This window comes from Lagenorhynchus albirostris, chromosome 21 (assembly GCF_949774975.1).
Source record: "Lagenorhynchus albirostris chromosome 21, mLagAlb1.1, whole genome shotgun sequence".
NCBI classification, from domain to species: Eukaryota; Metazoa; Chordata; class Mammalia; order Artiodactyla; family Delphinidae; genus Lagenorhynchus; species Lagenorhynchus albirostris.
Genome location: NC_083115.1, coordinates 18,202,095 through 18,218,168, shown reverse-complemented (window position 1 = coordinate 18,218,168; position 16,074 = coordinate 18,202,095). Strand labels below are relative to the sequence as shown.

The window sequence follows — 16,074 nt, the reverse complement described above, 5'->3', positions numbered from 1 at the left end:
GGCAGATGCTAGTGAAATACTAGGAAAAGAAATAAATAAGAATTTCCTAATAGCCACTGGAAATGTACAAGATTCAGTTTTAAACAGCTGCTTATCTACATCATGTATTTATCTGTCTCCATTAGTATTGAGTAATCTCATTCAGAGGCTCCCTTTAAAAAAAAGAGACAGATAACAAGTACTACATTACCTTGTTTTCCAAACAGATTGTTCAGAGATTTTCAATGATGGGTATAAGCAGAGTGGATTTTACCAAATCAAACCTCTCCAGAGCCCAGCAGAATTCTCTGTTTATTGTGACATGTCCGATGGAGGAGGGTGGACTGTAATTCAGAGACGATCTGATGGCAGTGAGAACTTTAACAGGTGTGTTAATTATGACATAAGGATTTATCTGGAGTAGGAAATGTGAGGTTTACAATAGGTTAAGCCTTTTTATTATATCCTGAAGTGTATTAATTAGACAGAATTTCATTCTCTCTTAATAATAATAAAATACATTAGCTAATCAAGAAAATATTGGGGGTAGGGATGGAGGTGCACACCTTGGGTACTGCAAAGGTCCATTTGGATTTTGCTAAAGTCAGCTTTCACTTTAATTTTTTAGAGACTGGAATGACTATGAAAATGGCTTTGGAAATTTTGTCCAAAAAAATGGTGAATATTGGCTGGGTAATAGAAATCTTCACTTATTGACTACACAAGGTAAAGTTTGCCTAATATCAACTTCATCTGAAATACAATAAAAAGAACACAAATATTTTTCACTAAATCATAGACAATAGAACTAATTCAGTAACTACTATGGTTTGCAGATGGCAATGATCACTTTGGGGCAATAATTCCCTTTGTAAAACGTGGCTGCTTGCACCTGGGTTGTAGGAGGGAGATTTCTCATATATTTTTGTTCTGTTCCTTGGAAGGAAAGCTAATGTTATAATCATTCTTTTTAAATGCCTTGAGTGCCTCAAAATATATATATTGTATCAGTTATCTGTTGGCACAATAAAACTGTGTAACAAGACATAAATTTAGTGGCTTAAAACAACAACTGTTTCTTATTTCTCACAGATCTACAGGTTGGCTGGGTGGCTTTGCTGATCAGGGCTGGGCTCTGCTAATATTGGCTCAGCTTGCTCATGGGTTGGTGATCAACTTCCTGGTCACCTGGAGGCTGGCTGTTCTAGGCTAGCCTTGGATAGAATGCTTCAGCTCACTCCGTTTGCTCTCTCATCTTCCAGCTGGCTAGTCTGGACCTGCTCTTGAAGCAGAGGCAGAGGTCCAAGAGAGACAGTGGAAGCACATAACGTTCTTGAGACCCAGACTCAGAAATGGCACACAGTCATTTTCAGTGCCTTCAGCAAGTCACAGGACCAACTCAGCTGTAAGGGGAAAGGAAATAGACTTAATGGGAGGAGTTACGAAGTCTCATTGCAAAGGGAAGGGTGAAGAATTGAGGAATTATGGCAGTTTTTTGGAATCAAATACCACAATATACTAAATATTTTTGTTCCCATTCCATTTCCAAATTTTATTTTGAAAAATTTCCAAGACACAGCAAAACTGGAAAAAGTTTCAACCTACCACCGAGATTTTACATTAACATTTTAATCCCGTATCTATCCATCTAGCCATCCATCAATCTATTTTTTTGGACATATTTCAAAGTAAATTGTGTACATCTGTAAAAGTCCCCCTATATGCTTTTGCATGGATATCTTTAACTAGAGTTCAATATTTGTCTAAAATATCACGAGTTTAATAATACGTTTTCCAAACTTGTCTTTCCCATGCTCTTTTGCTCCAATCCTTTACCTTCCTTACCTTAGTTGCTATCTCAGATTATAGTCAGTTCCACTCAAATCTGATTCTTAATGTTTCATAAAAGGCAACTGTATTGCTCAGGAAAACATGCTAAATCACACTGGCAATACACTAAATGTAAGAGCAAGGGTTTATTTTTTCCAAATAAGTTAAGGAAAGTGATTGGTGCTTCTATATTCATAATAGTATGATCATAATTATAGAGATCTTTGAGACACCAGAATAGTAACTCAGAGAGGATGGATAATCCTAGATGTCTAATGCTTTCTTTGTATATTCTTCTTGTGATCAGTGCTCTCTAAATTTCAGTGTATTTATTATCCCACTTTTAAGTGTTTTATGATGGATATATAACATTTATCATACCAGCTTCTGTTTCTTTCACACATTAATATGCATCTGATTTCTTGTTGAAACTATGAAAACCCCAAGAAGTAACCTTTGGCTCCTTCTAAACATACAAAATTCAAAGTTATTTTTCAAAGTATTATTAAGTGTTTATTTGCCCAGATGCGCTTTGCCAACACATCTGCTTCCCCTTCAGGTTTTGATTGGTGTTTCAGGCTGGCTACTCTCATGGTAGCAAAAATGTATTGATCAGTTCCAGGCGTCACAACTGCATATCACATCATCCCAAGGAAAAACAGTGCCTTTGACCTTGCATTTCTTAATTATGAGAACCTTAAAGGCTAAGGAGTTGCCTCTGAAAATAGCTTTATCCCCATTATACAAATTTTGGCTGAAGTGTTTGCAATAAAGTTAATTTAGAAATGGTCTGTAATTCAATTAAGTTAATTTAGAAATGGTCTGTAATTGAACTTTTATTTACTCATTGACCAAAGAGATATTTAGATGGTTACCTAAAAGTCTGAATCTCTTCTATAATACAAAGCACTTTTTTTAGGAGTCTTGACTTAGCCTGTGTTACTGCTCTTGTCCCCTTTGCAGTCTTAGCTCACATAACATTTAGTATGTTTTGATCAGATGAAAGTGGCATCTTCCTTGAAACCCCACTTTAGAGAGCTCCATGGGACAAGGAATTTGTGGGGCCAGAGTGCCTCCTAGACTCGCTCCAGTGGTGGGGAATCCAGGATTCCCTGCCCAAAAAGCCTTGAACTTGTCTCCAGGACCTGCTCATGCCTCTTCATCTGTCCCCACTGTGGGACAATTATACAGCTGGTGTGTGCACCCCTAAGTCTGAGGGGAGGTAAAGAAAGAGCTTTTATTTTGATGTAAAAAGAGCGTGGGTGTGCAGCCTGGAACGCCCATGCGTGTGGGCAAAGCCCCTTGCTGTGTGTGGTGGAGACAGAGGTGGAAGAGAAGGGAAGTAGACCACAGACCAGGCCTGCATGCCGTGTCTCCATGTTCCAGCCCGGAACTGGGAGGCAGCCAAGACTAAATTCAAACCTGATCTTACAGGTCACTGTGAAAGTTTATTTATCAAAGTAGGAGGATTGAATATAGTTATTATCTAACAGTTTGATTTATAACTTTTTATGTTTCTGACAATAGTTCTATTTCTGAAAAAGAATAGTCTTTGTTATTTGCAAATGATGGGACAATGAAGAAAAGATGATTACTTGATGATAACAACTATTTCAGTCATTATTTATATTTAAGATCAACATTCTTACCAAAAGTAAGAAAAAGAGGATAAATGTTTAAACGTCTTAAAACTTCTTTTATTGTTAGATCTCTTAATCTACTTACTAAAAACTGACTTGCTTTCTGTTGTTCTTTGCCAAGTGAATTACACTGGTTTTTACCTGTGATAGACGTAGTAGAAATGTTCTACCTTTAATATTGCGTCCCTAATTTTTTTCGAGTAAAGTACACAACAAAACATTCACGTTGTAAATACAATGGAGTCACTGCTTATTCTTTGGAAACTGACTCATGGCAGAAGGAAATGGTCTAAGTAAAATAGAGCCGCAAATTGTTTTTAAGCCTCAGTAAGTCAGTGTCATCTTACAAATTAAAAAAAAAAAAACTACGATTTTTTTTTTCAGGAGACTACACATTAAAAATCAACCTTGCAGATTTTGAAAAAAATAGCCGTTATGCACAATATAGAAATTTCAAAGTTGGAGATGAAAAGGTACTAACATTTTCAAATAACTAACATCATGAATTAACATGTAAAACATACAATATAAACCTGAAGTCAGGGGAGACAAAAATATGCAATAGAACCTAATCTTTTATTTATTAAATAAGCCTGTTAAAATAGTAACAACTGATAATGGAAGTCACCTCTTTTCCTTTAGAATTCCTATGATTTGCATATTGGGGAATATTCTGGAACAGCTGGAGACTCCCTGGCAGGGAATTTTCATCCTGAAGTGCAATGGTGGGCCAGTCACCAAAGAATGAAATTCAGCACATGGGACAGAGATAACGACAACTATGAAGGGAACTGTGCAAAAGAAGATCAGTCTGGCTGGTGGTTTAACAGGTTTGACATTTTATAAACATAATTGTAGTGGTGTTGATGATTGCTCACTGGTGGGCATTAATTATAATATATGAGGTAATGTTGGTCTTCTTTGTGATACTGGTATTATTAAATAAACATCTTTATAAGAATTCTTAAGTGATGAAGTACCTTTAAGGATTTGTTCATTGTGTACATTAGTAAAGCTTGAAAGATATATCATAGAAATAAATCAAATTACTGCTTTTACAAAGATTCTTTGCAAATGGAATCATGGGCGAGTTATTATAAGTAGTGGGTCACAAATTGACACAAAGAAATAGAGAACATTTTCGATGTTCTAATAACGAAGTAGCTCTCCACCTTCTCGTATCATACCAATTGGCCATGTTATTGTAATTTTTTCTGTGTAATACTACTTTTCATTTACTGTGACTTTTATTAAATCATTGAATCCAAGCTCCTACCAATGCATAAGTTTCCTTTACAACATTCCTGAAATCTAATTCCACCTTCTCATTGAATACTTCAATGTTACTTTATCAGCAAACTTATTCCATTTTTGATTGTACTCAATCAGTTTTTCTTCATTTTCCTTTTATTTGCCTGAAATCTTCCTTCTTATTACTCTGCCAGTTTTTTTTTCTCAGTAGCTACAGAGTAATTGTATCCTTTTTCAACTTAAGATCTTCGGGTGCTGGATAAGAAGATATTTATTGTATTCCTCAATGTTTTCTCTTCTCTAAGCTAGATATGCCTCATTCCTGTAACTGTTCTCCACCCACGATGATATCCAGACAGTACCCTTTGTTGTAATCACAAAGTTAAGGCAGGAATGGAAAAATTCACACAGTCTTCCTTAGAAATAACCTGATAAGCCTGCTATGTCTGCAAAGCAGATGTGCTCAGACTGTTAGGCAGTACATGAGCTTTGAACATCTTTTCTATTTAGAAGACAGGGGCCCCCTCAAAATAACTTTGCATTACAGAATCTTTAGTATTTCTGGCATGCCGTGTTTTCCATGTAATTGAGGACTAATCATTTAAATTCCATAATCCAAATGTTAACATTTTTTTGATTATGTAAATACTTTAAAAACATTAAGCATCCTCTATTTTATTAAGTGGAGGTATGCCAGACATATGTCTATTTTCCCTAAAATCATGAGAATCGCCATTATGAACATCATGTGTTATTGTGACGTGCTGATTTTAGAGTTGTAGATTCTATGGAGGTACAGCTTGTTGTATATAGTGTGGAGTGTCAAGTTGAATCTAAATAGTTGTAAAAGCACTATTTTATCTGGATTTTGCTTTTTTCCAAGTTTGAGTCCATTTAATTTTTGGTCATTTTGTAAGGGAAGTGGAACACACACAGCAGTGAGAGAAGACAGAGAAACAAAGTTATCTTTCCTGTTTAACAAGTTGAAGGTGGTGTTAATCTTTTTCCCTGGTGGTTTTCTTGTTCTCTTAAAACCATCTTTATCAGCTTCTCTTCATCCTCCTTTTTCTTCCCGTTATTCTAAGTTAACCTTATGTAAGAATTATCAGCATTATGTAAAACATCTATAACTCACAAAGTTGCAAGCATCCCTTAATGTTTGTTTTGGAACAGAATTCCATACACGGAAATACCAACCACAATGTTACTGTTAGCAGGAGATCAAAACTAAGTACCTACCCAGTTGAACAACAGCTGGCACACAGATTAACAGGGGCTAATAAGCGATTTACTTGACTTTAAAGATAGGGGTTCAGGAAGGACAAAGAAAGGCAACTCAGTTGCTGGAGCCACCCAAGGAGCCTGCATTATCCTTGGAGGCAAAGGAGATGATAAGGCTGTGCAGGTGGAAAAACAGAACAGCTGGAGAAAAAGTCAATTGTTCCAGGAGCTCAGTGCTACTTCTACCATACCTGCTCCTTCTGTGGTTTAACTCCATCATCCTCTTCCTCCTTACTCTTTATTCTTCTGTCCCATAGTTCTTCCAATTTACATGAAATCTTGGCACTTCATAAGTATATTCCACTTACAAGGCATTCCTTCTCTGCATAGCAAACTAATCACTGAGTGTTGACGTCTTCTCTGCTTTTCTGGTGTAGCATCTCATGTGTGTGCTCACAGCTACTTCTTCACCAAGGAAGCCCCCATCTAGCTTCAAGTCCAGGCTGTTCTAGAGCCTGGAAGATGCTGGAAAATTGGTCTTAGAATTCCTAAGGTTTCCTGTGTTGACCAGAGTCAGTTTCCTAATAGCATTCAAATCACAGACCAAATAAAAAAGTACATGTAGTAGATGTCTCTAGGAAGACAGAAATATATCAAAATGTATGTTCTGGAGGCTCAATTTAGAGTATTTTGTCTTTCTTTTTTTTTTTTTTTTTTTCGGTACGCAGGCCTCTCACTGCTGTGGCCTCTCCCATTGCGGAGCACAGGCTCCGGAGCACAGGCTCCGGATGCGGAGGCTCAGAGGCCATGGCTCACGGGCCCAGCCGCTCCGTGGCATGTGGGATCCTCACGGACCGGGGCACGAACCCGTGTCCCCTGCATCGACAGGCAGACTCCCAACCACTGCGCCACCAGGGAAGCCCAGTAACGTCTTTTGACGTTACTTTCCATTGCAGTTTTTAAAACACAGTAGGCTCTTAGCACTTGCAGATTTAGCATACATGGTTTGGATTAGTTACATCAGTTTAAGTTACGAGGACAGGACGGTCAGCAGGAGAGAATTACAAGGCGGGTAAGGGATTCAAGCCAGCCACTCAGCATTTATGGGTAAATTATATGCTCTCTTTGATTCAGTAATTTAGGTGCTTTCCAAAGATTTTAAGAACTATTCCTTGTGAATGTTCTCCTGATGTCCTAATGTCTGATATCTTTTCATTGGTTATATCAATAAATATACAGTAACTAATTTCATAACAGTACATAGAGAATTATCACCTGTCCTCAGTTTATCCATATCAGGAACAAAATTTACAGATTCCAAAGGAGGAAGGGGGACATTTAAAAATTTGTGATAACCTAACCAACTTATCTAGGTTGGAGCAATAAATGTAAAAAGTTAACTCAGCAACTAAGACAAATGATTATTGTCTGATGGCTGGGGAAATTTTAAATGGTGGTTTAGGTTTTGTTTTCTTATCCTTGAGCTTAAAATAATTGACGTACTATTGACTTTTAAGAGGGAGGAAGGGAATTTTAATTACGAAAGCTAAGTCTTGGCAGCAGATAGATGAACACTGTAAGTGTAAAGTATACGGGGGAGCTGGCAAATAGAGCAGCACGCCACGCCTTGCCTTGTTAACCCATACTGCTCTCGCTAAGGCTCAGGCTTACAAGGTCATGTTTTTGCTTGCTTGTTTTCTCCCTCCCCCCCTCCCTCCCTCCCTCCCTTCCTCCCTCCCTCTTTCCTTCCTTCCTTCCTTCCTCCCTCCCTTCCTTCCTCCCTCCCTTCCTTCCTTCCTTCCTCCCTCCCTTCCTTCCTTCCTCCCTTCCTTCCTTCCTCCCTTCCTTTTCTATTAAGAACAGAACTCCTTCTTTATCAGTACTCTATGAGTGGCCTAGGTTTTATCCTGAGAGTTGTTATGGTACTAAAACCCACCAGTTTAAAAAACTCATGTTGTAGAATCACTTGGCTTTTGGAAACTGATAAATATTCCCTTATCTAAAAATGGCAGAGGGAGTTCCCTGGTGTTCCAGTGGTTAGGACTCCACACTCTCACTGCCAAGGGTGTGGGTTCAATCCCTGTATGGGGAAATAAGATCCCACAAGCCGCTCGGCGTGGCCAAAAAAAAAAAAAAAAAAAGGCAGAATTCATAATTAAAATGTTTTTAATCATTTGCTAGCAAAATAAAATGGTTTCTTTCAAAGGGTATTTTTCTAGTCTGATTGTTTTGTGTTTATTTTTCCTCCCACTAGGTGTCACTCTGCAAACCTGAATGGTTTATATCACACTGGCCCCTACACGGCTAAAACAGACAATGGGATAGTCTGGTACACCTGGCATGGATGGTGGTATTCCTTGAAATCTGTGGTTATGAAAATTAGGCCAAGTGATTTTATTCCAAATATTGTTTAATTGTCCCTGCTGGGCTTTCATTTCTGCAGTTCATCTTGGTTTAAGTGATTTGAAAAATAGCAAATCTGAACCTTCACATGTATAATGATGGCAGTTGTTATGTGCACTACTTTTCTTACTTGCCTTTATGACTTAATGTACTTTCAGTACAGCAAATATGTGATATTCACCAAATAAATGTAGATTATGTTACTATTTAATTGAATTCCTATGTGCAGAGGACTACAATAAGAGATTATTGCTGAACAAAAAATAAAAAGCATAGAGTATATACATGACTTGGGAGATAACACAGCATAAATTTATAATAAATTACATATGAGTGCAGTTTTAAAAATACATGAAAAAAATCCAGCAAATAATGGATTGCTAAATCAACTGCGTGGATAATAAATATTATGAATCGAGAATGAACTCAGGTCTCTGACTGCAAAGCTAGAACTTTAAATACAACCCAGGATCTTACTCACTATAAAACACTTTCTCGTATTTTTAGGATGTTTATGTAGATTACACACTTCTTTCAGAAGCCTCAATTTTAATTCTTATACCAGTCCTGTGAGGTATTATTATCCCCATTTAAAAGAGCTGAGAATTTGAGGATCTGACAGGCTGTTATTGCTCCAAGTTACAAAGCTAATAAGTAGGGGAACAAGGACTCAAATCCAAGTCTTCGCATGCTGAATCAAATGTATTGCACCCACGCTGCAACTTCTGGGATGTGTCAGACACAGAGGACGCACTTCAAACCCACGTGAAGTTTTTTGGATAAAAACATACACTAACCATACAATCACAAAAATATAAATACTTCTAAAAGCTGATAAGTATGAAGAAAAAATGTGTGCCTGGGGGATGTATAGCAGGGAACCTGACCTGACTTGGGGAAGGGGGGTCAGAGAAGTTTCCCAGAAGAACTAACTTTTTGAGCTGAGATTTTTTAACTAGGTGTTATGTGGGAAATCATTGCAGGCAGAGAGAAATCCTTGTGTAAAGTACACAAAGCAAAAAGTGCATGGAAACAAAAAAAGGCTAGAGAGGCAATATGATTTAGTGATCTTTACATCCTTAAACCAAGGATTCTGCCAGCTAATAGCTGTGTGACCTTGGGTAGGCTACTTAACTTCTCTGAACTTCAGTAATCTCATCTGTAAGATGAAGATTATAATAGTACCTGCCTCATAGGGTTGAGTTGAGGATTACACAAGTAAAGTACTTAGAATAATGCCTTGCACAAAGTAAGCAGTCAATAAGAACTAGCCATAATTATTAGTGAAGTTGGCATTAAGGGGCAATAATAACAGATGTCTTGAAATAATGGGTCACATAAAGATGTTAAGGTTGGGACTTCCCTAGTGGTCCAGTGGCTAAGACTCCGCACTTCCACTGCAGGGGCCGTGGGTTCGAGCCCTGGTCGACAAACTAAGATCCCACATGCCTCCCGGGCGGCCAAAACAAAACAAAACAAACAAAAAAGATGTTAGGGTTAGTTGTACTGATACTTTATCCTCTAAACAGTGCTTCCCAAAGCAGGCTTCTCAAACTTTAATGTCATACCAATCACCTGGGCATCTAGTTAAAGTGATCCTGGGGTGGGGCCTCAGCTTCTAGTTGATTAACAAGTTTTCAGGTGATGCAGATTTAGGAATCTGGTCTAGGGATCCCACTTGGAAAAATGTAGGCAACGGTAGTTCTGTGGAATAGTAATAGTTAATACAGGAAGAAAAGGGCTCCTTGATCAAATGAGTCTAGGAGAAGACACAAACTTCAACAGATTTCTTCTCTTGAGTCTTTCTCAGGTCCTTTAATATGCTTAGGCGCATTGTGAAGTTCCAAAAGGAACATACAGTAGTCCCCCCGCTTACCTGCAGTTTCCCTTTCCAAGGTTTCAGTTACCCACCGTCAACCATGGTCTGAAAATTTTGAATAGAAAATTTCAAAAATAAACAATTTACATTTTAAATTATGCAACTTCTGAGTAGCGTGATGAAATCTTGCGTGCATCTGCTGCATCCCGCGCGGACGTAAATCTTCCCTTTGTCTGGAGTTTCCCACCTGTTACTTAGTAGCCGCTTCAGTATCCGATCAACTGTCCGGGTAACGCAATGCTTATGTTCAAGAGACCCTTGCTTTACTTCATAATGGCCCCCAAGCGCAAAAGTAGTGATGCTATTTGTTCGGATGTGCCAGAGAGGAGCTGTAAAGTGCTTCATTTAAGTGAAAAAGTGAAAATTCTCAGTGAGGAAAGAAAAAAAATCATCTGCTGGGATTGCTAAGATCTGCGGTAAGACCGAATCTCCTTTCTGTGAAATTGTGAAAAAAAAAAATTTGTGCTGGTTTTGCTGTCGCACCTCAAACTGCAAAAATTACAGCCACAGAGCATGGAAAGTGCTTAGTTAAGATGGAAAAGGCATTAAATTTGTACAATAAAATGTTGTGGGAGAAAGAGAGAGAAAGAGACCATGGTCATATAACTTTTATTACAGTGTATTATTATTTTATTATTGTTATTAATCTCTTACTATGCCTGATTTATAAATTAAACTTTATCATTGGTATGTATGTATAGGAAAAAAAACGTATATATAGGGTTCAGTACAGTCCACAGTTTTAGGCATCCGCTGAGGATCTTTGAATGTATTCTCCGCAGATAAAGGGTGAACCATTTTTGCACTTTTAGATCTAGTTAGGAGTGTGTTCAGCTGCAAGATGTACATCACTTATTATGGAAGTCCAGACAAATGGGGATTTGTTCATCTTATATAACAAGAACTTAGGAGGTAGGAGGTTGCTGACCTTGGTTCAGTGCTCTGCAGTGTGGAAGCTGATATCTCTGTAACTCACTTTGCCCTCCCTTCAAAATCACAAGTTTTCTACTTCAGTTTCTACTTTGAGTCCCTTTGAAAGCAGGAAGAAGGGCGAAGGGTCAATAGACTTCAATTTATGCCTTATTGGCCAGAATTTTGTCATGTAGTTATTCTATCTGGAAGTAAGGTTGTGAAAGAGAATATTTAATTTTATAGTTGCTAGAATGTACAGGGAAGAAAAGTGTTTGTCATGGTTCCTGAATTTTTTTTTTTAATTTATTTTATTGAAGTATAGTTGATTTACAATGTTGTGTTAATTTCTGCTGCACAGCAAAGTGATTCAGTCATGCATATATATTCTTTTTCATATTCTTTTCCATTATGGTTTATTCCAGGATATTGAATATAGTTCCCTGTGCTACACAGTAGGACCTTGTTGTTTATCCATTCTATGTGTAATAGTTTGCCTCTGCTAATCCCAAACTCCCAGTCCTTCCCTCCCCCATCCCACCCTCCCCCTTGGCAACCACAAGTCTGTTCTCTATGTCTGTGAGTCTGTTTCATAGATAACTGAACTTTTTTTTTTTAATGCAGTCTTCTGGGAACAGTGTTCCACAGATCATACTTTGGGAAGGTATAAATAATGGGGAACCAGTGGCAATTTTAAATATGGGTATTATTTGCTCAAGTAGTAGCATGAAGACCTCATGCGATTAGGAGATCAAAAGAAGAAAAGCTTTTAAAGGACTAAAAAATGATTTTATAAAGAAGTGGGAGGAGAGCTAAACAAGTATAGTGTTACATAAATCTCAGTGTAATAGTTTTTCAATGCAGAAGGAATGAAAAAGAATTTTAATGCCATAAAAAGATGGAAGAGAAAGAGTTCTAATGAAAAACCTTTGGATTTAGTGATGATGTTATTTGTGTCCTTACGCCTATTTCAATGGACCTAGTGGGGAGAATAGCCAGAGAGCAGGAAATAAAAGCAGTTAGAGAGAATAGATAGGTCATTTGACTTTAGACATGAGAGAGGGAAGTTGGACTGGTTTACCTGAAGTCAAAACATGAGGAAGACCCCGGTATAAACAAATTCCTCTAAAATTTTACCATTAGAGAGTGGTTTGTTAGATTTTACCCCTTTTTAGAATGCAAATAGGCTTTTGATTTATATCAGGTGATTACATTATGGCAAAGAAACTTGAGCCCCTCCCCCCTTTTTTTAATAAAACGAAAGTATAAAGGAAATGCAAGAATGCTAAATACCTTACATCATTGCAGAAGAGGTTTCCACCAAAAGACAAATGATATTTTTCACAAAAGGCGGATGGGGAGGTGTCCCTGAAAGTACCAACTTCACAAATTTGCCCAAGATCTACAATTTCAGAAAGGATGCAAATCATAAAATCAAGATCCTTCCTTAGAGCCTATAATCTATTGTTTGGTCAAAACGAAATTCGTTGGGGAGAAAGACAAGTCAACATTTAGGCAGTTAGTCTTCTCCAAACGATAAACGAGATGGTTTAATGTTTAGCTATTGCCCAAGAAGGTTGCAGTCTAACTGAGGTTTAAATTTTATCTTTGCCTTTTTTTCCTCTGACAAATTACTTTACATCTCTGTGCTGAGTGTCCTCATCTCTAAAATATGAATAATAATATAGTTACCCTATAGTAGTGCTGTGAGGATTAAATGAGATATACTGTGCTTGGCATGTACTAAGTGCTCCATAAATATTTACTATGATGACAGTGGTGGTGCTATTGAAGATGAGGAAGATAAAAAAGGAATGTAGTAATGGTGAATTGGAGTGCTCTGTGACCTTTACCAAGAGTTGAAGGTGTGAGAAGAGAGATGGTCAGAGAAGGTTTTCCAGACAAGGTAGCAGATAAAATGAATTATGACTCTGGATAAGCTGTATTTTCTCTGGACAAGCTGTAAGAGCCCCCCAATCCAGGTTCTTCATATTACTGGAATTTAAAATACTAAAAAATTAGGGACTTTCGTGGCAGTCCAGTGGTTAAGACTCCGTGCTTCCACTGCAGGGGGCGTGGGTTCAATCCCTGGTCAGGGAACCAAGATCTTGCATGCCACGCAGTGCGGCCAAAAAATAAAATAAAAACTAAAAAGTTAGAGAAACCTGGTTTACAGACCATCTGGTCCAGTGGTCTCTAAAATGGGCTCGGGGGAGCCTTTAATTTTGATAACGTGCCTCAGGGTCACTGTAGGGAACAGGAAGTTTTCCTTTTTTTTTCATTCGACACAGCTCTTTTTATCTATTTTATGTATTTGGTTTCCACATAACACTGCTATATGTTATGGGGTTTTATTTGTTTGGAAAAAAAGAATGCTTATCATCTCTAAAAGAAGGTTTAGACCTCTTCATTTTTTCAGATGGAGAAATTTTCTGCATTTTTGCAGAGGACAGGTATTTCTGGGGAAGGACTTTGTTACTTCCTCGACTCACATGAATTAACAAGCATTGTAATCCCAAGACTGTACCCTGTGTTCCAATGAATATCAGCACTTCATTTAGAACAGTGCCTTCAAAAGCCTATATACCCAGTAAAAGCCACACTCTATGGTGGGCAAGTTCATGACAAGCTGCAACCTTTGCAAGAGGATAAAAGAGCGAATTAGGCGTTCTCTCATAACAAGCCGACTTGACACAGGGTATTGTGTCAAGTCCCGGGGCATTGGCACCATTTGCAGTTTCTAGGCCTTTCTAATTATAGATGTGCTATGTAACATTGCCTCCACCTGCACCTCTAACAATAACAATATTCAGCACTTAACATTATCAAAGACCTTTCCAGATTGAACTAATTAATTCATACAATTCCAACCATCTGGGACAGATAGTACTATTATCCAGGTTTTACAGACACAGAAAACTTCAAAAGAGGTTTCTCCAAGGTCATATAGCGATTGGAATGAGGCCAGGAGTATATTTTAGAAGTACTAGGTTTTTTAGTTCATTGGAAGACGACCTTACGCAGTTTAGATTTAGGAGTAATTTGATTTTTTTTTTTCTTCAGGGTGCTAAACAGACACCCATTTGTTGGATACTAGCTCACTCTCTGTTTTCTACTGTGGCTTCTCTCCCAGAAGAATGATTAAACCCTTAGGAATTATTGTGCACGTCATAATTCTTTGGAATAACAGGTAGTTTGGGAGCTCTTAAAGGTGGCTAAGACAAGCCAGCTGTTTCATCTCTTTCACTTTTGTCCTTTAATTATACCTACTCTATCTCTTTTCAGTTGAGTGATATTGGAACACAGAGCTCTTGAAATGTAAAATGAAACCTCAGAAAAATCAGCTAGTTATAAAGCCTTCTCTGTCCTTTTCTGGTGACCAACTAACTAATTGAGATTCTTAGAAATCCCATACTCTTCAAAGAAGGTCTTCTAGAGATACCAGCTTTTTCATCACCAGTTTTTTTTTTTTAAGATTAAAAATAACTTAACATTTCCCTAGTTATGAGAAAGTTAAATCTGAAATAACACTAAGTAGCTCATGGGTGGAAAATCATCATTCCCTTGCAACTTTTGTCCTATTCTAATAGTTGTGGTTTGAAAGAGTATTATATCCTCATGTATTCACTCATGTTGAAGAGGCAGGAAATTACATACTTAAAAAAAATGATTATGCAAGGTAATGTCAAATTAAAATGAAATCCTAAATGGAGTTCCATGTTGCCTCAGAGACCAGTAGCACCAGAAAAAGAATGTTTCTGAAAACTCTCAGAATATGTAAGTAATTTGGTGAATATGATTAAGAAATTTTTCTAAATAGGGATCTTGGAAGCCTAGGTTCAAAGAACATCTGCATCTTGTTTGTGTATGAGTCAGCATGTAGTAGGATGTGTAACTCAGAGGAACTGGGAGTTTGGAAGGACCATGTGTTGTACTTTCAAGGCTATTTTTAATATCAAGCTGTCAGCCTGGGCCACTTACTTTTTAACAAGGTGCATAAACAAATCTGATTCACCCCAAAGTTTAAACATCCTTGGTGTCATTCCTCAACACTCTTCTCATTCAGAGAAGCTGAGCCGTTTGACATCTTAGTTTTAGTTCAAGGACAGTCTTCCAGGTTGAACCCCAATGTGATAAAACTTGATGTGAAAAGTTCAGATCTATAGTCTCATACGGTTTTCTGAAACAGTGCAAGAAAGCAGCACCTCAGTGATGATTACAGCATGCAGATGGCCCACCAAAACAGAGCCTTCCATTCTAAGATGTGACAGGTCCTCAGGACAGAATGCTTTCTGGGCCAGAGAATGCTTTGAAGTATAAAAATTTAAATATTTTGCAATAAATACTTGTATACTTTACCTGAAAAATATTTTGCTCAAATTTCCTAAAGTAACAGAAAGAAAACATAGGAGTGAATTTTGTGAAGTGGTTAATTGAAACAGTGGTGGGGTATGGAGACACTCTTGTTAGCTTTTTCTAACTCTGGTGTTTATGAACTTGGCGGGAAGGGTGTACCAGACCTGAGGCCCTTCACAGGGTGGCTGTGCTCTGGGTTCTGTCGTCTTGGTAAGACACCGTGAGCACTGAATGCGGAATCGCCCGCAGTGTAGGCCTCACCTCCCTGCCTACACAGAGTGGAAACAGAGTGACTGCCTGCCTAAGTGCTCACAGGCAGTGTTGCAGGTCTGCTCCTGCGGCTTCCCAGGCGGGCTTCCCAGGTGTGGCTTGCTTACCCTGCAAAGTGACAGTGGCAAAGGATGCCACCCAGAGACAATTTTCTTTGCAGATCAAATCCTAGGTGAATCCAGGCTTTCTCCTCTCCTGTCTTTAGTCCTTCCTCCCTAAGGAAGCAGCCCAGTGAACTCCCTAGACGTCGGCTGGCAGAGGCCTTCACACCTCACCGCTGCTGCACCACGTTCTCTGCCTTGGGTGGCTCAGGGTCTTCAGAGAGGCTCTGTGCGT

General features: G+C 38.2%; 1 protein-coding gene across 11 annotated transcripts in view; it reads left to right on the top strand.

The window, feature by feature from the left end:
• FGL1 (fibrinogen like 1) overlaps positions 1 to 8,535 on the top strand; it is a 56,680-nt gene extending 48,145 nt beyond the window's left edge. For all 11 annotated transcript variants that reach the window (XM_060136497.1, XM_060136501.1, XM_060136492.1 and 8 more), the window contains 5 exons: positions 207 to 366; positions 608 to 705; positions 3,834 to 3,922; positions 4,092 to 4,279; positions 8,176 to 8,535. In XM_060136497.1, coding sequence (XP_059992480.1) covers positions 207 to 366; positions 608 to 705; positions 3,834 to 3,922; positions 4,092 to 4,279; positions 8,176 to 8,335 — 695 coding nt within the window. In that variant the 3' untranslated portion in view covers positions 8,336 to 8,535. The remainder of the gene's footprint in view (positions 1 to 206; positions 367 to 607; positions 706 to 3,833; positions 3,923 to 4,091; positions 4,280 to 8,175) is intronic.
• Positions 8,536 to 16,074: the final 7,539 nt, after the last annotated feature.